The sequence below is a fragment of the Sorex araneus genome, chromosome 10 (genome assembly GCF_027595985.1).
Source record: "Sorex araneus isolate mSorAra2 chromosome 10, mSorAra2.pri, whole genome shotgun sequence".
NCBI lineage: Eukaryota > Metazoa > Chordata > Mammalia > Eulipotyphla > Soricidae > Sorex > Sorex araneus.
Window position 1 is genome coordinate 46,360,488 of NC_073311.1, and position 26,083 is coordinate 46,386,570.

Sequence of the window (26,083 nt, forward strand, 5' to 3'; positions counted from 1 at the left end):
CTCGGGTAGGACTACGGCCCCTCCTCGCCCCTCCCTCTCCCACTCACCTCCCCTGGCTGCTCCCCCACCCCACACACAGGGAGGAAGGCCCAGAGGGGCCCGGCCTTGGCCTGTGTCGGGAGCTCTGAGCTAACCAGCCCCGAACACCCTCCCCAGGGCCACGGTCCCGTGCACGCACTGCAGACGAAGTGTCCCCGGACGACGCATAGGGGTGGGGGGGAGGGGACACGTACGGTTTCCCGCTGGGTGTGCTGATCTGGAAGCAGTACCGCCGGTCCTCGCAGTCCACCGCCATCACCGAGCAGTTGTCCAGGTCCTGGATGAGGCCCCCGGCCACGGTGCCCCGTGGTTGGCACATGAGGTTCCCGCCTTGCGTGAAGAAGTACAGCCGCTCCCAGCTGGTGCTCACCAGCCCCGTTTTGCTGCGAGAAGCGAGTGTGCGGAAGGGCCCGCTGGGAGGGGGGTCTGCCGGGGCGGGCGCCAGGCCCTGCCGGCGGCCTCCCTGGGGGCGGGGGTCCGAGGTGGGGAATCTGGAGTGACAGCACGGTGGGCGGGCGGGTGGGCGGGCGCTGGCCATGCCCGTGGCTGACCCCGTGGTCCCTGACGATCTCTTGACCACCGCCAGGAGCTCAGAGCGGCTCAAGCGCGAGAAACCGGGACAAGTATCTCTCGCTCAGGGGCCACAAGGCCCCCGGAGAGGCCCCCAGCACGGTCCAAGGAGGCCACGGGGAAAAATCAGTCCATGGGGTGACTGCATAGGGCTCCGGGCTGACAGGAGGGCAGGGGAGGGGTGGGAGGGCAGGTCGGAAGGGAGCCCCCCGGTCAGGACCAGCAGAAACGCTGCCTGACACACGGGCCGAGGGGAAACTGCACTGTGCTTGCAGCTCAGCGCTCCGAGGCCCCTCGCAGAGCTCCGGGCTGGGCGTGAGTGCCGAGAGGACGGACACTTGGTTATTCCGTTCGGTTCTGGGCCACCCTCGACTCAGGAATCGCTCCTGGCAGTGCTCAAGGATCGTACAGGATGCTGGGGATCGAACCCGGGTGGGCCGCGTGCAAGGCAAACGCCTTCCCCCCTGCACTCTCTCTCCAGCCACCAGGAAGGCTGGAAACTTCCACACTGGCCCAGGCCCCGGGCACTGGAGATGGGAGGATGGGGTTTGCAAAGCGAACACCAGAGTGACTTGGTTGGTCAAGGGCTTCTGAGCGGACCAAGTCCAGAATCCATTCAAACTCAGACGTGCTGTGAGCACTTGAGGAGAACAGTGAGCGCCCAGAAGCCTCAGCAAGGCACGCCGGGAGTCAGCTCAGCTTGAGGCCCGGGCGAGTGGGGTAAGGGTCTCCCTTCCACAGCTGCAGCTCCAGCTCAGCGCAGCGGGGAGGGAAACCATGCCTCAGTCTCCCCACAGGTGATGGGGCAGTGGCTGTTGAGGTCCCCCCACCCCGCCCCCGCCGGGCACACTCACTTCCTGAGGTTCAGGTACCCCGCCTTCTGGATGAGGTTCCTGTTGATCTGGGGTGCAGACACGTCGGCGTCGGGCATGTACGCGGAATCCTCCAAGGACAGGAATTCCTGCTGCGACACCATCATCTTCTCCGCCTCGGCGTCCAGCTCCTCCTGGATGCTTGGGAGAGGAGAGAGGTGGGCAGGTTGGTCCCCGCCAGGACCCCCGGCAGAGGGAGCTCTCAGATATGGGCACAGAGGCGCGGCTGCCCAGAAATAAAATCCAGAAATTAAAAAAAAAAAATTAAAAAAATCTCATTTGTGGGGGGGGGGGGAGTGGAAAAACAGAGTTTTCCCAGAAACAAGGTGGGTTGCGGGGGCTTAGATCTAAAGCAGCCTGAGAGGGAGAGCTGGCAGGATAAGGGAGGAAGATACTGCTTTGAGGTGACAGCTTAGCCAGCTCCTGGTACCTTCCCCTGACGTCCCCAGGGCTCACACTGCAGAGGCAGGGCACCAAAATGCCATTTCCCCAACTGCTTTCCACAGACTCCCCACGGAAGCTGCCGGAGAGCGGGGGAAAGAGCCCAGGGACATTCAGAGGGGGGCTGGGGCGTGGGGGGACGGGCAGACTCGCCCCTCAGTTTGCCTTCATTCAGCAACGCACTCGGGATTTCTCCCCTCGCCACTGTTCTGCCTGGGATTGAGCCTCTGTTTTCCGAACACGTGGGGGCTGGCTTCAGCCTGAATTAAGCTGTGCTGCTCAGTCTCCCAACGCAACGTTCTCCAGGCAGCTGGCTTTCTCTGCACTGTCCCACACAAAACAACACCCTTCAGACACGCATTCCCATCTTGTGTGCTTTGGGTCACCAACTCTCCCGAGAGAGCTGCAGTGCTGTGCCCCGGGGGATCATGGGAAGCCCCCGGGCACGTTCCTGCAGACTCTATGTGAGGAGCCTGGGGGTCCTTCCCGGCCGTATCAAAGGCTGAGACATTCAGGGCAGCTGCAGCATGGAATGCATGTGTGTGTGTGTGTGTGTGTGTGTGTGTGTGTGTGTTTCTGCATATGCATGTGTGCCTATGTGTGTCCATATATGTGCGTGAGTTTCTACATGTGCATGTGTGCATGTGTGCAGATGCGTGCACGTGCATTTCTATATGTGTGAATGCACGTGTGTGTATGCATGTGTGCGTGTGTGTACATGCATATGTGCATGTGTGTGCGTGTGTTTCTGCATGTGTGGTTGTGCGTGCGTGCGTGTGTGTGTGTGTGTGTGTGTGTGTGTGTGTGTGTAGGGGGACACATGGCTTAAACGCATGCCTCAGTTTCAACCCTAGCACCACCTCTTGCCCGTCAACCCTCGACCCTAACCAGAAACTGTGATGGCGACAGCGAAGTTTGGACATGACCCTGTGGCCTTATACTGAGGGGGTGGGGGGAGGGGGCGAGGGACAGCCAGCAGTGCCCGGGGTGGCTGTTCTGAGCTCAGGGGTGGCGCCAGCAGACCGCCGGGGAGGGAAGTGGGTGCTGGGGCTGGAGCCAGGCCTCGAACACGCAGAGCTGGGACTCCGTCCGCTGTGCTCTCTGGCCCCCCCTGCAGGACTCTCCCGAATAAGCGTCTCTGTGGCTCAACTGTTGATGCCAATTAATTCAAGTGAGGCTTTGGTGCCTTTTTGCCTCTTCTTGTTTGTTCTCTTTGGGGCCACCCCCAGCAGTGCTCTGGGGTGACTCCTGGCTCTGCCCTCCGGAGTTACTCCTTCGGGCTCAGGGGACGATGTGGGATGCTGGGGATCGAGCCCGGCTGCTGTACCATGGCTCTGGGGCGCGCTCTCCATCTCTCTTCGCGTGCTAAGACGTCCTGACAAGGTGCACGGAGCTCTGCAGCTGCCTGCTGGGGACCCGGCTGGCTCTGAGCGAGGGGCCGAGAGCGCGCCCCACTCGAAGACAGACCCAGACTGGGCACAGGCTCGACACTCATGAAATGTGAAGACGATAAAAGGAGAACAGGAAGCTGAATGTATCGGGGGGGGGTATCCTGTGCGGGGGGGGGGGGGGGTTCAAATGTTCCTCCGCCGCCTGCAGCGTGGAGGCCAGTGCTCCAGGCTCAGCCACGCCGGGAACCTCAGCCAGGAAGCTCTTGAGCACCGACGGCTGAGGGCACAGACTCGGGGGGGGGGGTGCTGAGGGGCTGGTGCTCGCTGGACGCCCCCCACAACCGCCTCCCAGGGAGGTACGTGGCTGCCGCGGGAGAGCCCGGCGGGAGGGCGCCGTTACCTGTGCACCATGCCCGGGACGGAGGACAGGAAGCTGTCCAGGCTCGGGGAAAACATCTCGGCTCCCTTCTTGAAAAAGTCGATCTGAAAGACAGAGTTGAGAAATTCTGAGTCACCTTGGGAAGCTGATGGCCAGGGCGGGCCGTCCCTGACAGCCCGCGGCATCTCTCGAGGGCCCCCACCCCCACCCCGAGCACTGAGGGCACCTGGCCGTAGCCGGGCGCGTCATCTAAGCGAGGCGGCAGAATCGTGGACACACCTGGAACAGCCCAGTTGTGTCGAAAATCATGACTAGTAATTCTTTTTTTGTTTTGCTTTGTTTTATATTGGGGGGGTGGGGGGCTCATACCTGGCCGTGCTCAGGAGTCACTCCTGCTGGGCTCAGGGCACCCTATGAGGTGCCAGGGACTGAACCGGGTCAGCCGAGTGAAGGCCAGGGCGCTACCCACTGGACTGTCACCCTGGCCCCTGATCACTGCTCTCGATTTCATTGCCGTGAAGTCTCCCTGCGTGGACGCTAGCCAGCTGTGCTGGGCTCGGCCTTCCCTTCGCAGGGCCGGGCTATGGCCCACCTGGGGGCAGCAGGAAGGTCAACAGAACTTAATGGGCAGCTCCGGGGCTTCGTAATGGACCGGCCGGGGGACGGCAGGGGGGACGACAGGCTGAACCCCCTGAAAAGCTCTTCCCGCCTGGACTCCCACACAAGGGGGCCCGAGTCTGAACGGGGCGCAGGTGGGGCCCCGCTTGCTCCCGGCGCTCGGACATGGACTCCCAGGGCCAAGAGGACACAGCAGCTGCTCGGCCTGGGGAGGTAGGACTGTGCCTCCGGGGACGCCGCGTGCTCCTCCCCGGGATGTCTGGGGCGGGCCCAGGGAGCGGTGGACACTTTCTGTACTGGACCAGCCCCTGCAACCTTCCTGCAGGACAGGAGCGGGTAGGGCATTTGCCTTGCATGCAGCCAACCTTGGTACAATTCTCAGCATCCCATATGGTCCCCCGAGCACTGCCAGGAGTGATTCCTGAGTGCAGAGCCGGGAGTAACCCCTGAGCATCAGTGGGTGTGACCCAAAGAGAAAACAAAAACAAACAAAGAAAAGAAGCGGTCCAGGGTTAAGGCGCAGTCCTGCACATGCACAGCCCTCGGTTCAAGGCCTGACACCCCAAGGTCCCCCGTGCAGTTCTGGGTGTGCCCCTGGGAGCTCCCCCAAGCACTCCCAGATGGCCCTCCAGGTGGTCCTCAGCACTGTGGGACCCTCAAAGCAGGGCGGGACCCTCGCAGGGAGCCCACAGCCTGGCTGGCCACGGGCCGCCTGGGAAACCCCTGACTCCCCACCAGAAAACCCGTCCCGGCGGCTAGGGGAAGCGGGTGGCCCTTAGCCAGACACAGTGAAACCAGCAGAGTGAAACCCAACCTGGGGGCCCTAGAAGGTCCCGTCCCAACTTATCAGGCTCCTCCAGGGGCCCCCCTGAGCAGGCCCAGGGCTGCCCCTGGTTCCACACTCTGACTGCAGGCCCCGCCTGGACCCAGGGCCTCCACCAGCTCGGTCAACCTAGGCGGGCGTCCATGAGACGGGGTGCAGGGAGCCCGGCCCCTCTAACAGAACCAGGACAGCGGAGGGAGAAGGGTGCACAGGGAGGGCCTCGGGAGGAGACTATGGGACACCTGGGGTTCTGTGAGGGGCCCAGGGACACATGGGGTTTGGTTTAACCCAGCTTTGGCCGGGGGGGACTCTGAAAGGCCCGTTAACCATCACCCCCTCCACCCCCCTCAAGCAAAAGCTCACTTCCATGTGCCCGCTGCTCAACAACGCCACAACCGGAGTGAGGTGGTTGGGCCCCTGGGGCCGGAAGTCTCCCGATCTGCTCCCTCCCCTCCCCCGAAAGAACTGGACAGGACGCTGCCCTCGTGAAAACAGATTCCTCTGAAACACGGATGACGCAGGCCTCAGCTGCTTCCCGTGGGCTGCCGGCCTCCTCCTCGCAGCTGGCTCCCCGATGTCCCTGGGTCACACCCTGAGAGGGTCTCGCCCCCTTCTAAGCCCGGGCGCCTCCCTGCAGAGCCCCTTCCTGGCGACAGACGGACGCGGGCTTCCCTGGGCCCCAATGACGCCACCCCTGGCGAGCTTGACCCCAGAGCAGCAAAGGCCTGGGCGGAGCTCCGGACTGTGGGGCCTGGCTCTGCTGGCCAGAGAGAGGTGAGAGGTCGAGGCCGTCTCCACGGAGATGTGCGGAACCGGCCACGTCCAGCTCATCGTCATCTGAGCTACGCTCGGGTGGTTTCCTGGTCTCAGGCCCCTGGTTTCTCTGTCCCCACTTGGCTGGCGGCGCCCCCCGCCCCGCCGGGAGACGCCCCCTCACCTGCCCGCGGGCAAAGCCGATGATGGGCTGCATCATGGCCACGCGCTTGGAGTACTGCAGGGCGTTGAGGGCGCAGTAGTACTGCAGGGCCGAGAGGTGCTGCTTCCGGCGCGCCGCGGCCACCTCCTTCACCACCTCGTTCTTCACCTGGTGGAGCGAGCAGCAGCGGCCTTGGAGTGGCCCGGCCGGGGCGGTGCCCGGCGCGGCCGGCCCGAGAGCCCCTCCCCCCCTTTCTCTCCGCAAGGAACACGAGGAGCGGAGAAGGCTCCCTCGCAGAGGCCAAAGAGTGCCCAGGGAAGAGACTTGGCATTTGAGGGGTCCCCGGGGAAGACCCCGCCGTGCCGCGAGAGAGACGCCCCGGGTGGGCACGGCATCACAGCATCCGATGCTGCGCGGGGGGACCGAGCCGACTCTCCCCTCCCCCCCCCCCACCAGGAATACCACAAAACGCTAGGACCCTTAGGCAAAGCAGCATGCCCTGGCGACCATGGAAGGGGCCCACGGAACCAAAGTAGAGGGAAATCAGGTGGGAGAAGCACAAAGTCGGGGCTGGAGCGACAGCACAGCAGGTAGGGCGTTTGCCTTGCACGTGGCCAACCCGGGTTCCAATCCCAGCATCCCATATGGTCCCCTGAGCACCGCCAGGGGTAATTCCTGAGTGCAGAGCCAGGAGTAACCCCTGTGCATCGCCGGGTGTGACCCAAAAAGAAAAAAAAAAAGAAGCACAAAGGCACGGACATGAAAGAATTTGGTTATTATCTGGAACCGCAAAAAACAGAACAAAACAAAACAAAAATAGCTAAGACGCCTGAGAGAAAGAATCAGAGTCCACCCCTGGGGAAAGAAGCCCAAGCAACTCTTTGGCCAAGCAACAAATCGGGGATGAAGTGGATGCCCACCGAGGGGCTGGGCTGAAATGCAAACTGTCGTGTGCACGGGGCCAGAGAGACGGTACAGGGGACAAGGTGCGCGCTTGCCTGGAATGCGCCAGACTCTGGTTCAGTCCGAGTCACCATGGTCCTCGAGACATGGGTACGGGTGCTGCCCTGGCTCCCTACCTATTCCATGCAGTGATGTGTCCTTGCTCATGTTAAGAGGTGGCTCATGGGAAGGGCTCCAGGTCTCCTGAGTACAGCGTGGACATCTCTCCCCACCACTCCCCCAAAAATGTGTGAGTGTAATTTTATAGCAATTCTAAGTTGGTGATTAATTAATAAATGGGCTCGCAAAGCTGGAATCTATATACTCGGACTAATATATATATATATGTATGTATGTGTATATATATACATATATATACATATATATTTATAGTGTACTGTTAGCACTGTCACTGGGCTGGAGAGATAGCACAGCGGGTAGGGCGTTTGCCTTGCACGCAGCCGACCCTAATTAGATTCCTCCACCGCTCCTCTCGGAGAGCCCGGCAATCTACCGAGAGTATCCCGCCCACACGGCAGAGCCTGGCAAGCTCCCTGTGGCGTATTCAATATGCCAAAAACTGTAACAACGACTCTCACAATGGAGAAGTTACTGGTGCCTGCTGGAGCAAATTGATGAACAACAGGACGCCAGTGCTAACGACAGTGCTGTATATATATTTTTAAAAATCCATGTATAGGGGCTGGAGCAATAGCACAGTGGGTAGGGCGTTTGCCTTGCACGTGGCCGACCCGGGTTCGATTCCCAGCATCCCATATGGTCCCCTGAGCACCGCCAGGGGTAATTCCTGAGTGCAGAGCCAGGAGTAACCCCTGTGCGTTGCCGGGTGTGACCCAAAAAGAAAAAAAAATCCATGTATAGATAAAGAGAAAACAATACTTCTCCAGATAGTCCCAACCCCATAAATTCGCCAGCGGAAGCCACAGAAGCAGACAAAGGGAAACCAAGAACCAAACGGGAACAGAGTGAATCACGTGGCTGCACAGCGAGGCGGCCCCGCCCACCTTCTCGTTCTCCTTCTTCTTCGGCAGCCTGCTGTACTTCGCCATGGCCAGGTCGTGCTCTGGGGACGAGAGAGGACAAGAGCACTCACCCGGGGCCTCAGCCCGCCGCCCCGGCCGCCCCACGCCACCACTTAGCTCTTGCCCTGACCCCGGCGGCGGTGGAGGGGCTTACCGTTGCTGGCCAGTCCGAAGAGGTCCTTTAAAGTGCTCACTTCTGCCAAAGAGGAAAGAACTGCCTTAGCGTCGAGGGGAAGCCAAAGGGAGAGAGGCAAGAAGCAAAGCGTTGGGCCCGAAGGGGGGGAGGCTGATGGAGGGGCCCCGGCAGCCCACCTGTGACCTGAGCCCCACCCACAGCTGCCATGACACCCACAGCCGCTGTGACTGTCCCTTGCAACTGAAAACCTCAGAAGCAACAAAGAACCTTGTCCCTCCCCCCCAGCCCCTAGTTCCGTGTCCTCTTGTGGCCCTCCAGCCCTCCCATACACTCGCCCGAGGTCACGGGCATCACGGCAGCTTTGGCTGTGACACTTCAGAGACATCATCAATCCTTGGCCTGTGTGTGGTTCAGCTCCTATCATCTGGGACTTGCCTCCACAAGGGCCTCCAGCCTGTGACACCCAAGGACAGTAGATACAAGGGCCAGGAGGACTGCCCCATAGCTGTAAGCCTGCTTCATGGGCAGAGGGGAGAAGGCAGATGGAATAGAGAAGGGATCACTAAGAAAGTGATGGCTGGAGGAACCGGTTGGGATGGCAGATGCATGCTGAAAGTAGATAATGGACCAAACATGATGACCTCTCAGTGTCTGTTGCAAGCCATAATGCCCAAAAGTAGAGAGAGAGTAAGGAGCATAATGTCTGTCATGGGGACAGGGGGAGAATGGGAACGGGGAGTACACCCGGGATATTGGTGGTGGGGAATGTGCACTGGTGGAGGGATGGGTGTTTGATCATTGTGAGATTGTAACCCAAACAGGAAAGCTTGTAACTATCTCACGGTGATTGGAGTGATAGCACAGTGGTTGGGCATTCGCCTTTCATGCGGCCGACCAGAGTTCGATTCCTTCGCCCCTCTCGGAGAGCCCGGCAAGCTACCGAGAGTATCGAGCCCGAGCGGCAGAACCTGGCAAGCTACCCGTGTGTATTGGATATGCCAAAAACAGTAACAATAAGTCTCTCTATGAGAGACGTTACTGGTGCCCGCTCGAACAAATCGGTGAGCAACGGGATGACAGTGACAGTGACAGTGATTTTCTTCATATAGGGACCCAGGGCCATGCCTAGCAGAGGTCAGCCTGGCGTGGGGCAGTGGTGTTTGGGCTGCCACCAGAACCAGCCATACTCAGCAGTGCCCAGGGGCCACAGTCACATGGTGGTACACGGGAGGCCCCACGGTGTCAAGGACCAAACCTGGGGCCTCTCACACACGGTGCATGTTCTCTACCACCTAAACTATCCCTTCGACCCCTCCCAAGTGACACAATTCCAAAAGGAAGTACTAGACCGAGTCTCGGGTTTAGACTTGGGTTTTGCTAGTCATGTTTTAAAATGTCAATTTCCTCTAGAAAATAATCCACCAATCTTTAAGCAGTGAACCTTTTCAATGAAATAAGGACAAGGAACAGGAAATTTGGTAAGTGGCTATACTTTTCCAAGGTTTTCCATACTTTTTAATAAAATAATCTGTAATTTTCCTAGAAGGGTCTTGTGACTATCTTGATTTCTGAGAGAGGCGAAATGCCATGAAAGTTTTCTCTCTGCTCAAGAGCCAATGTCAGCCAGGCTATGTGGAGTATTCGACTACCCCCAACACGTGCTCTGGAGATGGAGAGCACTGCGACAGGAGCCCCAGGGTGAGCACTGTGACAGGAGCCCTCCAGTATGAGCAAGGAGAAGCCTTGTGGCTCTTTCTGTCCTTTCTTCCAAAGTTCCTGCTCTATATCTCAAATGGGTCCCGGCACCCTACAGTGTCTCTACTCGTGTCTCCCAAGGCCGGTCACCTCTGTTGACGTATTTCACTTCTGAAAACCCAGCTCCGAGAGCACCTTCTGAGACGTGTCCAGGTGAGAGGAATCGCACCTTTCTGTGTGTTCCTCCCGTCCTGCACATCTCTGCCCTGTTACCCTCATCACAAACCACAACGCTATGGCCAAATCTCTTTGCTTATTCACCTGTTACGCCCTCCAGGTGAGTCAAATGAGAGAAAAAGAAAAGGTGGGGGAGGGGGACAGTCCCCAGTGAGTCACCTGTCTACAGAAAAGCATGCAGTTCAGCCTCATCCCCAACACAAGCCACAGTTTGAAAGCACTGAGACTACCTGTGAGGTCCTTCTCTCGAAACTGTATGATGGGTAGCACCATCGTGCCCGCCAGCTGCTCCGCCAGCTCTGTGTGGAGAACGTTCAGCTGGAAGAGAGAGGAATCTGCTGGAGAAAACTCTGGCTACTCCCGACGCCGTCCATCCCACCGAGGGCTCACGAGATCCAGCGGCCAATAATGCCCTTCATACGGCAGAGAAGGGGCAGCGGGCATCAAAGGCTAAAGTCAGGGCACTCCTACTGCCTGCTAGCGGGGTCTCCCAGACCAGAGGCGGTTTACAGTGTAGACGCTGGCTCTCAATCCGAGCTCCTTGGGAAGAGAAGGGTCCCGCGTGTTGGCGGCCAGAGTGACACCACAGCATGTACATTAAAGCAGGGAGGGCGCTGGCCTTGCATGTGGCGGACCCGGGTTCAATCCCTGGCACCTCGTATGGTGCCACAAGCCCACCAGGAGTGAGCCCTGAGTGCAGAGCCAGGAGAAAGCCCCGAATACCACTGGGGGTGACCCCCAAACCACATACACAAAAAAAATCCATGTAATTTTCCTATATTACATTTTTTTTCTGCAAATATTCCAGACGTATTATACAACTATAGGAACAGTTGCATGAAACCTGCGAAGAAGACTGAACTGTGCCCTCCCTAAAGAAATGTAAATTTTCTGTTTTGCAGGGGAGTGAGGGGGGAAGATCTTTGAAATAAAATGTAAAGTATTAAAATGAGCCCATCCTGGGCTGGAGCAATAGTACAGAGGGGAGGGAGTTTGCCTTGCACACAGCCAACCCAGGTTCAGTCCTCGGCTTCCCATATGCCCTACCCCAATCACTGCCAGGAGTAATTCCTCAGTGCAGAGCCAGGAGTAACCCCTGAGCATCACTGGGTGTGATCCCCCCCCAAAAAAGAGTCCATCCTGGATTATCCAGGGGGTCCTAAATCCCTTAACACGTGTGCGCGTTTGTGGAAAGACACAGCCACAGAGAAAAGCACAGGGCGGGGCGGCTCACAGCCATGTGAAGTCAGAGGCTGGGGCTGGAGTTATGCAGCCGTGAGCCAAGGGATTCTGGGAACTGCTGAGACTGAGGAGAGCTAAGGGAAGAATTTCCCTGGAGCCTTCCAAAGAGGCATGGCAATGCCGAGAGTTTTTCACTTTCCTTTTTTCCTTTGCATCAGAAATTGTACTTATTTTTATTGAATCACCGTGATATGCACAGTTAGAGTTGTTCATGATTGGGTCTCAGTCACACAATGTTCCAACACCCGTCCCTTCACAGTGGACATTTCCTACCGTCAACCAGTGTCCCCAGACTCCATCCTACTCCCTCCTACTCCCCTCCCTCCACACCCTTAGCCTGCCTCCATGGCAGACACTTTTTGTCTCTGTCTCTTTCTCTCTGTCTTTCTCTGTCTCTCAGTGTCTCTCTCACTCTTTCTCTGTCTCTTTCTCTCTTTCTGTCTGTCTGTCTGTCTGTCTCTCTCTCTCTCTCTCTCTCTCTCTTTCCTTTTGGGCATTATGGTTTGCAATACAGATACTGAAAGCTTATCATATATATCCTTTTACCTCCTTTCAGCACCCAGTTCTTGTCCAGAGTGATCATTTCCAACTGTCATTGCCAAGTGGTCCCTTCTGTGTCCCAACTGCCCCTCACACGCACTTGTGGCAAGTGTCCAACCGTGGACCACTCCTCCTCACCCTCATTTCTGCTGTCTTTGGATAAGAGTCTCATAGTATGTCATTTTTACATCCCACACGGGAGTGCAATCATTCTATGTCTGTTCCTCTCCCTCAGGCTCATTTCACTTGGCATGATACCCTCCGTGTCCATCCATGTATAAGCAAATTTCATGACTTCATTTTTTCCTGGCAGATACATAGTATTCCACCGTGTAGATGTGTCACTAGTTTCTTTATCCAGTCATCTGTTTTTGGACACTCAATGCTGCTGATAGCTTAATTTCACACTTTTGGCCCCCTGAGCTGTGACAAAACTATATATTGTTTTAGAACACCGGTTTCTAATTTATTATGGAACCCATGAGAAACTAGTACGCGTTCCTTAGGAAAGAGAATTCTCATGAGTGGTCTACGGCCCACATATCTTTAAAGCATTTCTCCCGGAAACAACCATAATTGCACAGAACCTCTCACATAAAATAAACTTTGGATTATACTGTCAGCAAGTTGATGGAGACATCATCTCAGATATGTAAGCAGACGGCAGAAAATGGACAGCGGGCCAAAATAAAGAGATGAAAGAATCCAGGGGCATGCCTGCCACACTGCTATCTTACCTTATCCACCACTTTGGAAAAATAGTGGAGAGTAGAAATCACTTCTTCATCACCTTTGCCAAGAGCAAAATTCTGAGACCAAAGAAAGGAAGAGCGAGGTGTTACGAGAATGCCAGGGAATGCCCGAGAGCAGAGTCCGCCCTGCCCCGTGCCTCCACATCAACTTCCTTCCTCCTCCCCGGAGCACATCCTGTCAGTGTGCACCTGCAGAAAGCTCGAGGCCTCCTCTTGCTCTCAGTGGGGCTGCCCTCGAGTGCCCCTCAGACAGCCTGTGCTGTCCATCACCCACCTCTGTCTGGAGAATACCTAAGTCTGAATGGAGTGCGTCCCCTGACTGTGTGGGGTGACCTGTGGTCCTCTGGAGATGATGCGCCTCTAGGGGATAGTACAGCTCTCAGGAATAATCACTACTCTGAATTTATCAGTCCATAGGAAAAGACAATGGAAACAGACTTTGGAGAAAAAAGCAATGAATGAGTCTCTGAAGGATGCTGGAGGGAATGCCACGGGAAGAAGCCCACTGAGGGGAGCCCCGGCCACGTGCACGCCACGTTACCTGTTTTTCATACGCCAGCAGTTGCTTAGAGAGCTGTTGAGTGGCCAGGCACATTTCATTCTGTAGGAAGAAAAAAGAGCAAGGAAGATTTGTCACAATGCAGATATAATCATTGGGGGAGGGGGGAAGTCACCTCAGACAACCCCTGAAAATTATGTTTGTTCATAAAATAAGAAATATTCGGGGCTGGAGCAATAGCACAGTGGGTGTTTTGCTTTGCATACGGCTGACCTGGGTTCGATTCCCAGCATCCCATATGGTCCCCTGAGCACTGTCAGGAGTAATTCCTGAGTGCAGAGCCTGGAGTAACCCCTGAGCATCACCAGGTATGACCAAAAAAGAAAAAGAAAAAAGAAAAACCAGAACTATTCTGCTCAGAAATTATTTGGAAGACAAGAGCAGGAGAAATGAAAAGCTTAAACTTGGGGACAGAGCTGTGGCTCAAGGGCCAGAGATGTCCCCAGCAAGTGCAAGGGGCTGGGCTGGCTCCCTGCCATCACCCGGCATCCCCAGCCCCACCCAGGCATGGTCTTGACGGTCCTGGTGGCCCCTGGGCAGAGCCACGCCAAGGGAGCCTCCCACAGTAGGTCACTTTATTACATTTATTTACCCACTTGGGGGAGTTTGTCTTGGGTAATATCTGGAGGTGCTCAGGGCTCAGTCCTGGTTCTGTGCTCAGAAGTGAGCCCGGTGGAGCTCAGAGAACCCTGTGCACGGCCAGGGATCAAACCAGGGTCGGACCCAGGCAAGAGAAGTGCCTTATCCCCTGGACGAGATCTCCAGCTTCGACAATTCTTTATCAAAAGGTTAAGACTTAGGGCCCGAGAGACAGCACAGCGGGGAGGGCGCTTGCCTTGCATGCGGCCGTCCCGGGTTCAATCTCGGGCATCCCATAGGGTCCCCCGAGCACCGCCAGGAGTGATCCCTGAATGCAGAGCCAGGAGTCACCCCAGGGCATCACTAGGTGTGCCCCCAAGACAAACAAAAAAAAGGTTAAGGTTTGCTTTCCTTTCCCTCATCACGTACAAACTGCCCCTCCTTCAGGTCATTCCGTCAGTAAACCGATCTATGAAGCAACTCTAATAACACAGTTCCTCCTCACTGACTTCCCCTTCACTTGCTCCAAGGAGCGCGAATGAAAAGACCCTCCCGCGGCTCTCTCCCTCTCCCCTCCAAATACAGTCAGGCAGATGGAACACCGGCTGTGGGTCTGGCCCACGTGCTGGAGTGCTCCCCTGCAAGAATCAGTCCCGCCAGAAGCCGCTTGTCCCAGACAAGTAAAGGAACAAACGAACGAACGAAAGTGCACTGTGTCCTGGGCCGGGACGTGGGTGGGCCACCACTCAGGGCCTGCAGTGAACTCTCGGCAAATGTTTGGTGAATGAATGGACAAAGAAAAGAGCCACCTAGATACGTGTCTTACACAATACCTGGGGTGTGGCATGCATTTTAGGCCGAGCCACATCCCTGGCCGCATGTGACTTCTTTAAGACAAACAAAGGAGACAAAGCATTTACAAACCAAGAGTCTGGAAGGCTGGACAGGCCCTTCCAAAGCTACAGGCAAGGCAGAAAGATCAGCGGTTTTAGCAAACCCAAAGGAAAAACTCCAGTCATCTGTTCTCGGGCACTTGGGCTGTTCCCAGATTTTGGCTATTGTGAACAGTGCTGCAGTGAGCATATAGGTGCAGATATCATTTCTACTGTGCTTTTTCTGCAGCCTTGGGATATATTCCCAGAAGTGGTATTGTGGGGTCATATGGAAGATCAATTTCTAGTTTTTGAGGAACTTTGGTACATCTATACAATGGAATACTATGCAGCTGTTAGGAGAGATGAAGTCATGAAATTTGCTTATAAGTGGATAGACATGGAGAGTATTGTGCTATGTGAAATGAGTCAGAAAGAGAGGGACAGATATAGAAGGGCTGCACTCATTTGTGGAGTATAAAATAACATAACACAAGACCGACACCCAAGGACAGTAGATAGAAGGGTCAGGAAGATTTCTCCATAGCTGGAAGTCTGCCTCATGAGTGGGCGGGGAGAGGACAGCTGGAATAGTGAAGGGATCATTAAGAAAATGAGGGTTGGAGGAATCGGTTGGGATGGAAGATGCATGCCGAAAGTAGATAAAGGACCAACCATGATGACCTTTCAGTGTCTGTGTTGCAAGCCATGATGCCCAAAAGTAGAGAGAGAGTATGGGGAATACTGTCTGCCATGGAGGCAGGGGGAGGGTGGGAAAGGGGGCGTATACCGGGGATATTGGTGGTGGGGAATGTGCACTGGTGGAGGGATGGGTGTTTGATCATTGTAAGATTGTGACTCAGACACGAAAGCTTGTAACTATCTCGGTGATTCAATAAATTTTTTTTTTTTTAAGAATCCAGCTTTTGGCAAGTGAATAAATATTGCCAGGGTTGGAGAGATCAGCAGAGGGGTGAAGGCGCTAGCCTGCATACACTGACCCTTGCGTACTCTGGAGGCCTGGTAGGGAGGGAAAAGGAAACCTCCATCCTACAGGGAAGCATCAGAGAGAGCAACAAAATGCAAAGGCTGATGGTCCCCAGCGCCCCGCCAGGAGTCACCTATGAGTGCAGAGCCACTAGGTGTGGCCACCTCCTTCAACCTCCCCCCCACCCACCCAAATATAAACCAAACCCAAAGGTTGAACAGAGAGGCAGCAATAGGTCGGACATAAGATCCAGTGCCCGCCCTCGGCTGTGTGGTTTTGCAGCCCCGGGGACTGTAGATTGGAAAGCCCCTTGCTCCTTTGCTCAGAATCTGAAGCGAGGGGTCTTCGGTCCCTGCCACCCTGGCATCTGTCTGGGGGCTGCCCTGTGGAAAATGATTCTGAGGCCCACAGAATCTTGAAAACAGCCCCCGGCCACAGAGCACTTTATTCCCGCCCGGTGCCCGAGGAATCGGGGCATCCCATACGCTGCTTCATCGGAGCCTGACAACCCCACTGGGCAGCCTCCGATGGCTCCGCCAGTCTTACAGAAGAAGAAACGGAGCGGCACAGAGACGTTAAGTCATTCGCCTGTGATGGCACAGCAGGAGTGGCGTGTGAATCCGGGCCCGTCTGACCCTCCAATCCACACGCTCCAACACTAAGCTTCTTGCTAAGAAGGAAGAACTCAGAAGTCTAGTCTACGCTTTAGACTGCAGTTGACAAACTTTTTCTGGAAATGTCCAGAAAAGTCTTTCTTTTTTGGCTGATGGCCTTCCCTGCAGCAGGCACAGTACAGACACTTTAAAACTTCATTTACAAAAAAAAAAAAGACGTCAGTGTTTCCTCTTTTTCCTCCCCCCTCCCTCCTTCCATCCCTCTCCCCCCACCCTCTCTCTCCCCCCTTCTCCCTCTCTTCCTCTCCCTCTCTCTCCCTCCCCGCCCCTCATATCCTGGCCAGTAAACCTCTGCTCCTGCTTCTGACAGTGAATGTCTCGAAAGACGCCTCTTCCACCCCGCCCCTGTGTGCGTTTTCACGAAGCCACAGTATTTCCGATTCCAGGAACGTCTTCTGCTCCTCTGAGTCGCTCTTTGCTTCATTTTCTTTAAATCTAAGCGATGCCGCCCCCACCACCCTGGACCTTTCAGAGGGGCGACGGCTTATCGGCCCTGCACGCCTTCCACGCCAACAGGAGCTGCGGGGCTGCCTGCACCCTCGGTGCCATGGTCCACGGGCAACAGAAACCCGGGGAGGAGGCTGCTGCCATCTCACCGCACCCAGGCCTATGGGAGGGTGACACCACGTGTCACTCAGACAACTCCACCATAGCTCAGAGGGGATGGGGGGAGGGGCGCACGGCCGTCGCTGTCTTTTTTTGTTTGTTTGTTTTTGGGTCACACCCGGCGATGCACAGGGGTTACTCCTGGCTCATGCACTCAGGAATTACTCCTGGCGGCGCTCAGGGGACCATATGGGATGCTGGGAATCGAACCCGGGTCGGCCGCGTGCAAGGCAAACGCCCTACCTGCTGTGCTATTGCTCCAGCCCGGCCGTTGCTGTCTGAAGCCCCCGGACACAACTGGACTCGCCAGGGCGAGCGGAGGAAGACCTCGTGAAATGCTGGGGATTCTCGAGCAGGGGTGGGGCTGGCGGGGGGGGGGGGGGTCGGGCTGCCAGATTCTGCTCTGCTTGTTCCGGTTCTGTGCAGAACAAGTCCCGTGTCCACAATGACCTGCCAAGTGCCCAGAAGCAAGCCCTCGCCCGGGCAGGCAAGATTCCACGAAAAAAGTCTTTTGAACTCGACCAACTTTTAATCTTACTCACGCTTCAACCATGGCACACAAAGGTTTCATGTGAGTCTGACCCACATCCCCTAATTACCCACGCCCTGTGAGGTAAGCCTCGGCAATTACCCCTGCAACAGACCTGCCAAACCGGAGCTCGGGTGAAGAGTAAATATTAGTAAGAACAGCAATAAAGGGCGCTGATTAACATTTGCTGGGTCCTTTCAAAGTACTTGCCAGTACTGTTAAAAAAGTTCTTCAATTATACTTTTTTGCCTCTCTGGGATATATTCCCAGCAGTGGTATTGCTGGGTCAAATGGGAGCTCAATATCTAATTTTTTGAGAATCGTCCATATTGTTTTCCAGAAGGGCTGAACCAGTCGGCATTCCCACCAGCAGTGTAGAAGGGTCCCTTTCTCCCCACATCCTCTCCAACAGCGTTTGCTTTTGTTCTTTTGGATGTGTGCTAGTCTCTGTGGTGTGAGGTGGTATCTCGTGGTTGTTTTGATCTGCATTTCTCTGATGATTAGTGATGTAGAGCATGTATGTTCATCGCAGCACTGTTTACAATAGCCAGAATCTGGAAAAAACCCGAATGCCCCAGAACGGATGACTGGCTGAGGAAACTTTGGTACATCTATACAATGGAATACTATGCAGCTGTCAGAAAAAAGGAGGTCACGAATTTTGTATTTAAGTGGATGGGCATGAAAAATTTCATGCTGAGTGAAATGAGTCAGAAAGAGAGAGACAGACATAGAAAGATTGCACTCATCTAGGGTATATAGAATAACAGAGTGGGAGACTAACACCCAAGAATTGTAGAAATAAGTACTAGGAGGTTGACTCCATGGCTTGGAGGCTGGCCTCACATTCTGGGGAAAGGGCAACTCAGAGAAGGGATCACCAACTATAATGTAGTCGAAGGCCATATGGGGGAAGGGAGTTGCGGGCTGAATGAGGGCTAGAGACTGAGCACAGTGGCCACTCAACACCTTTATTGCAAACCACAACAGCTAATTAGAGAGAGAGAACAGAAGGGAATGCCCTGCCACAGTGGCAGGGCGGGGTGGGGGGAGATGGGATCGGGGAGGGTGGGAGGGATGCTGGGTTTACTGGTGGTGGAGAATGGGCACTGGTGAAGAGATGGGTTCCCGAACTTTGTATGAGGGAAGCATAAGCACAAAAGTGTATAAATCTGTAAATGTGCCCTCAGGGTGATTCACGAATTAAAAATAAATAAATTAATTAAAAAGAAAAAGTTCTTCAAACATTAGCACCTTTAGTCCTTAAAACAGAGCTTCAGTTTTTATTTGGCTTTATTTCAGCTTTAGTCTTTTCCTTCTTAAGCACACTTAATCCTTACCACGGCAATTCAAAGCAGGCCGTAGTCTTCTTATTGGACAAATGAGGAGATTAAGGTTCAGAGAGGGTAATACCTTTCTACAGTTCCACAACTAATTCCTGGCAAGGCAAAGACCCCAATAAAATCCACTCTCTCAAAACCCAGAGCTAAAGGAACTCGACAGCATGTAAACGGGATCCAAAGTTCAAATGTAGGGGCCAAAGAGATAGTGCAGTGGGTAGGGCACTTGCCTTGCACACAGCTGGCCCTAATCCCAATTCGATTGCCCCTGCACCATCTGTGGTCCCAAGCCCCGCCAGAAGAGATCCTTGAGCTCAGAGCCAGGAGTAACTTTGAACACCAACAGGTGTGGCCACGAAAACAAAGCAAAAACCCGAAGTTCAACTGTCTCTAGCTGGTATTCGGTGAGCAGCTCCGCAAGTGCAACACCTGGGGACAACCCCAAAATCCCACCATGCAGCAGAAGGGCGGAGGGCGGGGAAACATTCAGTTCATATGGAGTTCAAGAGGATGACACGTTTGGCACAGTTCTGTGTTATTTGATGTTTCATGAGAATTCTGCAAGAGGTAATCAATGAGGGCCATAAATGTGGCTCAAGGGGTAGAGCAAACGTTCAGCGTGTTGGGACTGGAGCTGGACCCCTGGCACTGCCTGGTCACTTGACCACCATTGGGTTTTGGCCTTGGTGGCCTCTGAGCGTCACTAGGAATGGCTGGGGCAGGAGTGGGGGGACTGTAGCTTCTAAGTGTGTGTGTGTGTGTGTGTGTGTGTGTGTGTGTGTGTTTGGGGGGGGGTGTTGCAGATGGAACCCATGTCGCATGCATGCAAAGCATGCATTTTATGCTGAGCCACTTCCCTGGCCGCATGTGGCTTCTTTTAAACAAACAAACGAGACAAAGCATTCACAAACCAAGAGTCTGGAAGGCTGGAGGGGCCCTTCCACAGCTGCGGGCAAGGCAGAAAGACCAGTGGGTTTTAGCAAACCCAAAGGGAAACTCCAGCTTGGGGCAAGGGAATGTTCACCCCGGGGTCGGAGAGATTAGCAGAGGGCTGAAGGCACTTGCCTTGGTACTCTGACCCTGGTTCAATCCCCAACACCACATATGGTCCCGAGCACCCCCGGGAGTGACCTGAGGGGAAGCCACGGGGAGGCCCTGAGCACCACCAGGTGTGGCCCCCATGCCCATACACACAGAGAATGTGTCTCTGATGGTGGCACACAGCACTGTGGCTCTGCCAGAGACTGAATGCAAATGCCTCTGAGGGGAACAGGAATGGAGGCTGCGGAAAGGACAGGGAAAATCCACAGGAGTCTGTCAGAGAGTGGGCGTGGGCTCAGATCTCGCCTGACAGTGACTGGAGATGTTGTCAAGGCCAAAGGCCCAGGTGCCCTGGAGAGACAGCACGGGGGGCAGGGCGCTTGCCTTGCAACCCCGAGCCTCCCAGATGGTCCCCCAGCACCACCAGGAGTGACCCCTGAGCACACACAGTAGCCCCTGAGCACCACAGGGGGTGGCTCCCAAACCAACAATGATAATAGCACTGTCGCACTGTCTTAGCACTGTTGTCCCGGTGTTCATCAATTTGCTCAAGTGGGCACCAGTAACGTCTCCATTGTGAGACTTGTTGTTACTGGTTTTGGCATATCAATTACGCCACAGGTAGCTTGCCAGGCTCTGCTGTGCGGGCAGGATACTCTCAGTAGCTTGTCAGACTCTCTGAGAGGGACGGAGGAATCGAACCCGGGTCGGCCACGTGCAAGGCAAACATCCTACCTGCTGTGCTATTACTTCAGTCATGATAATAATAATACCACTACTGTCATCCCGCTGCTCATCGATTTGCTCAAGCAGGCACCAGTAACGTCTCCATCGTGAGACTTGTTTGTTACTGTTTTTGGTATGTTGAATCATCATCATCATCATCATCATCATCATCATCATCATCATCATCTGATGTCCCCCTTATCTGGTGCTTCCTGCCAAGCCAGGCCCTGGTGCCCCTGGGGTAGGGCACACACGGGGAGGCGGAGGCCTGCTGGAGGAACGGGGAGAGAAGCTGCATTTGGGACAGGCCCTCAGGGTGTGCCTGCGAGGGACTCGGACACTACTCTAGGGGCGACAGGGAGCCCTGGGGAACAGGGGCAGAAGAAGAGCAAACATTCAGTCAAGAGTGGCTGAGAGAAACAACAAAGGGAGCAAGAATGGCACGAGGATCCAAAGACCTTCCGGAGAAGCCCAGGGAGACGGAATGCACAGGCTGAGCCCAAACCAGAAGGTAGAGAAAGTGGCGCAGATCCACAAGGACTTCCCGAGGCAAAAGGACAGACCCACAAGGAACCCCCGAGGGTACCGGCTGGGGATGGAGCTCAAAGGTTACCACAAGTGCCGCAGTGCTGGAGGCCCCGAGTCGTGGATTGATCCCCAGCAACAAGCAAAACACAGAAGGAGAGTGAGCGAGGAAGAAGGAAGAGTCAGAACCGGGCCAAGAGTGGTGACCATGTAGAGGATAGGACCCCGGGCTAGGGGCCTGGGGAGGGGACAGAGACTTGGGAAGGTCAACAAGGTTTAGTTTTGGGGCTAGAGCGATAGCACAGCGGGTAGGGCGTTTGCCTCACACGCGGCCGACCCAGGTTCGATTCCCAGCATCCCACAGGGTCCCCTGAGCACTGCCAGGAGTAATTCCTGAGTGCAGAGCCAGGAGTGACCTCTGTGCACCACCAGGTGTGACCCCAGAAAAAGAAGAAAAAAATAAGGTTTAGTTTGGATGTGCTCGTGTTGCCTTGGGGATGACTCACACTCAGGCCTTCGGGGTCAATATAGCGAACGTTCGACGGGGCCAGGCCCAGTGCTGGACATCAGAGGCAGGAAAATCCCGCTGAGTCCAGAGAGAGGGACAATACGGTGCCCCTTGCTGCAGTGTAAGTGTACTGGCCCGCCAGGGCCAACGGCATGGGCGTGCGGGGCAGAAGGCTGCTGTGCCTGACAGGGCATCAGAGTCCCCCTCAGGTTCGGGTGAGCCTTAAAAGCCAGGAAGGGGTTTCGAGGCAGCTGAGGAGCGGAGAGCCTGGCACACTCCGGAAGAGCCAATGCCAAGGCCGGAGGAGGAGACCGAGACTCTGATCAACAGTAGCTGGAGTCAGCGCAGAAGCATCTGCAGACAGGAAGGGGGGGTCTGGATGCGAGTCCTCTAGCCGGACGGTCCAGCAGGGGCTGGGCAGGGAAGTCGGCCCTGGAGGCAGGCGACCTGATGAGGAAAGGGCGGTCAGAGGCCAGCAAGGGCCGAGAGCTCAGCCCACTTCGGGGTGACACACAGGAGTTGTTTGCCAAGGCAGGGACTGGCTCTAGACCCTGGAAGCGGCCGAGCACTGCTGAGGTGAGTGTGCCCAGGGCATAGACAGAAATAAGTGGAGAAAACTGAGATCAGGCCGCAAAGGGTGGCAGGGAAGAGCCACCAGCACCGAGGATGAGGCGCGGAGGCCAGGAGGCCCACGGGAGACCGGGCACGGGTCAGGCAGGCGGCTTCAACGGGGGAAGGCAAAGGAGAACAGGGCTGGCGGGGCAGGGGGCGGGCAGGGAGGGGGGGCAGGACTGCAAACTAGACATCGAGGCACTGGTGCAGCTGGGAGAGCGGCGGCCTGGCAAGCGGGTGCCAAACCTCCAGGCAGGAAGCGCAAGAAGCAAGTACGAGCGGCTCCTTGGAGAAAGGCAGCATCGGGGCCAGAGCGGCGGTACAGAGGGGAGGGCGTTGGCCGTGCACTCGGCGGGCCTGGGCTCCATCCCCAGCATAGGGGCCTCGGAGCCCCCGGGGGGATCCCTGAGTTCAGTCAGGCATAGCCCTGAGCACAGCTGGGTATGAGGAGGAGGAAGAGGATGAAGAGGGGGAGGGGGGGGGCCGGAGTGATAGCACAGCGGGTAGGGCGTTTGCCTTGCATGCGGCCGACCTGGGTTCGATCCCCGGCATCCCATATGGTCCCCTGAGCACTGCCAGGGGTAATTCCTGAGTGCAGAGCCAGGAGTGACCCCTGAGCATCGCTGGGTGTGACCCAAAAAGCAAAAAAAAAAAAAAAAAAGAAGAAGAGGGGGAGGGGGAGAGAGGGGGAGCCATGTGAGAGGCCTGGCAGGCTCGCTCTCCCGTGCTCAGCTGCTTATGCATTTCTCCCAGGCCCTCCCTATCCCATAAGCAGCATTTGGCAGGTTTTCCTGGCTGAAAAGGCGCTGGCTTCAACAGATTATGCCTTTAAAGATAAAAAATAGAAAAGGAAGAAGGAAAAGTCACTCTGGGAACGACCTCTCACCTCTGCGATGCTACCAAGCTGCGGGCTGACAAATGGGGCCCGTTCCAGGGTCCGGGTACGGCCTCCCGCGAGGCCTTCGCTCCTGCTGCCGTTTCCACAGACCCATCACGTCCGAGCCAGGGTGGGGAGCACTGGATGGGACCGCAGGCTTCCAGGGCTGGAGCCCTGGGTCTGGTCCCTGGCACCTCACGGTCCCCTGAGCACTGAGCAGGGAGTAGTCCCCATCGAGTACTGCCACGTATCAGGGCCCCCCAAATCCAAGCCCCACAAATAGAAATCGGCATGAAGAGTGCAGGTTTGGGGGGGTCACAGACCTGAGTTGAAATTCTGGTTGTGCCATCCATCAGCCCACTTGCACACACACGCTGGGCTAGTTCCTCCCCACAGCTGTGGATGTTCAGTGAGGTTATACACGCCAGACGCCTTGCCACGTGCTGTGGTGTTGTGGCTACTTATCTGTCAAAAATTATGAAGGCTTTTTTTTTTATGGGGAGGGGGTTTAGGTCACACCCAACTGTGCTCAGGGATCACTCCTGGCAGTGCTTACAGGACAAATATGTATTGCCGGGGATCGAATCCAAGCTGGCTGCATGCAAGGCTAGAGTCGTACCCATTGTACTGACTCTCCTAGTCAGGGATTCTCTCTTTTTTTTTTAATCTAGTATTATTATTAAATCAGAGTCACAGCAGGGAGTGTCAAAGATAAATATCGATATTTCTGACCTTGGACTAGAGCAATAGCACAGCAGATACGGCGTTTGCCTTGCACGTGGCCAACCCAGGTTCGATTCCTCTGTCCCTCTCGGAGAGCCTGGCAAGTTACCGAGAGTATCCCGCCCACACGGCAGAGCCTGGCAAGCTCCCTGTGGCGTATTCAATATGTCAAAAAAAGTAACAACAAGTCTCACAATGGAGGCATTACTGGTGCCCACTGGAGCAAATCGATGAACAATGGGACGACAGTGCTACGACAGAGCTGCCCATGGTGCCAGGATACACCAGCACCCCCAGCGTAAAGCCAGACAGAACGCTCCTCCCTATGTAGCGGGTAAGACATTCTATTGTGAACAGTGGTACCCCGATCTCGAAGAGCGTGACGGAGATTCTGAGCAGCGGCCCACTGGCCGTGGCCCTGACCCTCATTACAGAGGAAGCAGAGAGGATTTCTCGGGTGGCGACAGCTGGGATCATGACGATGACAATAGAAGAGACAGTCACAGGGGCTGGAGTGATAGCACAGCGGGTAGGGCATTTGCCTTGCTCGTGGCCGACCCGGGTTCGATCCCCAGCATCCCATATGGTCCCCTGAGCACTGCCAGGGGTAATTCCTCAGTGCAGAGCCAGGAGTGACCCCTGAGCATCACTGGGTGTGACCCAAAAAGCAAAAAAAAAAAAAAAAAAGGAAGAGATAGTCACAGAGATGGGAAAAGGGGTTCATCTAGACATGAACAGATTTTTTTGGCTTCTACTTTTCTGATCTTTGTTTGGGGGCCACACCTGGCTATGCTCAGGGCTGATTGCTGGCTGTGCTGGGGAGAGCACTGGGGCTCGAACCCGGGTTGGCTGTGCACAAAGCAAGAGCTCTACCCGCTGTACTGTGGCTCCAGCTCCACTAAGAGTGTTAAATGGACATTTTATAAGGTCACGCTAGGTCCTTTTGGCAGCACTGGTCTGGAATTATTTTGCTGAAAAATTTTACAGAGCAGCTGTACAAGTTTCCACATTGCCTGATAAAATTCTAATAGATGGTGGCTACAGTCTTACGGAAATGAGAAAAACGGTGATTCCCGTTTTATCGACATTAATAACAACCTTTCAACCTCAGGGTTTTATACAGAGGAGAAGGAAATGCAAAACAAAGTGTTACCTTTAGTAATCGGTTTAGACAACTGAGAAAGGGATACGGCATATATGTTTATTGTATTATAAAGCAAATATTTTAATTAATTGTTCTATTTTTGTATCACAAAAAATTTCTTGTTAGTGACTCAGATTTGGGAGTACATGACAGAAAACTCTCAAGTTTATAGTCTAAAATGACTCAGTATTTTGTTAAGTGAGAATAGTGTTTCAGTGAATCATTTTGCATTGTACTTAAGAAAGCTTACTGGCAAAAAAAAAAAAAAATTGGGGCTAGAGCGATAGTACAGTGGGTAGGGCATTTGCCTTGCACAAGGCTGACCGGGGTTCAATTCCCAGCATCCCATATGGTCCCCCGAGCACTGCCAGAAGCAATTCCTGAGTGCAGAGCCAGGAGTAAACCCTTAGCATCGCTGGGTGTGACCCAAAAAGAAAAAAAAAAAGAAAGCTTATTGGTAAAGTTTTGGGAGAAATAGTATAGGCCTTAGAGAATTTAAGTTCTCTAAGGCATACACTCTTGAGTTTAACCCTAATTAAAAATACAAATATAAATCTACACATGCTGTATTTTCCAAAATTTATTAAGTCATTTTTTATGTATAACTGAAATCACTCAGGAAGTTGAATATCTCCAAATGGATTTTTTTAACATAAAAATACAATGTTGTGTTTTTTTTTTGCAGGAAGAATAAAAATATGTTATCAGATAAAACGATAAAATGTTTTACTGAAAGTCTACTTTTTATGAGGAAAGGGCTGGTGAAGGCCTTAATTAATTGCTGCTTCATTCACACAAACTTTAAACTTTTTAACATGTTCACAGAGCCTAGGACTTGGGGGCAAGGCCACCCTGAATTGTGGAGATTGTACAGGTTATTTTTTGTTTGTGTGCCACTTTTGAAAAATGTAAACATTTTCTGATTTAAAGATTTAAAAATTTTGTTTAACAACACGCCTATGTATCAAAAAATGGCTCATTTCCTTTCATTAGATAATTTGCTTTCAAATTTATTTCTTGAAAGATTTTAGATCCTCAGCATTTGGGCCATAATGTGTTGCTTTTTAATACGTTGGAAACTTTAGAAAGGAGAAAAGAAATGATAAGACTCAGTGAACCTAACTCAATATCTCGGGGTATAAAG

General features: G+C 54.5%; 1 protein-coding gene across 1 annotated transcript in view; it reads right to left on the reverse strand.

The window, feature by feature from the left end:
* APPL2 (adaptor protein, phosphotyrosine interacting with PH domain and leucine zipper 2) overlaps positions 1-26,083 on the reverse strand; it is a 51,881-nt gene that overhangs the window by 11,666 nt on the left and 14,132 nt on the right. Inside the window, exons 3-11 of the mRNA XM_055118409.1 lie at positions 13,178-13,237; positions 12,622-12,693; positions 10,333-10,420; positions 8,189-8,230; positions 8,017-8,075; positions 6,071-6,217; positions 3,714-3,796; positions 1,464-1,622; positions 234-422 (exon numbers count right to left, since the gene is read on the reverse strand). Coding sequence (XP_054974384.1) covers positions 234-422; positions 1,464-1,622; positions 3,714-3,796; positions 6,071-6,217; positions 8,017-8,075; positions 8,189-8,230; positions 10,333-10,420; positions 12,622-12,693; positions 13,178-13,237 — 899 coding nt within the window. The remainder of the gene's footprint in view (positions 1-233; positions 423-1,463; positions 1,623-3,713; positions 3,797-6,070; positions 6,218-8,016; positions 8,076-8,188; positions 8,231-10,332; positions 10,421-12,621; positions 12,694-13,177; positions 13,238-26,083) is intronic.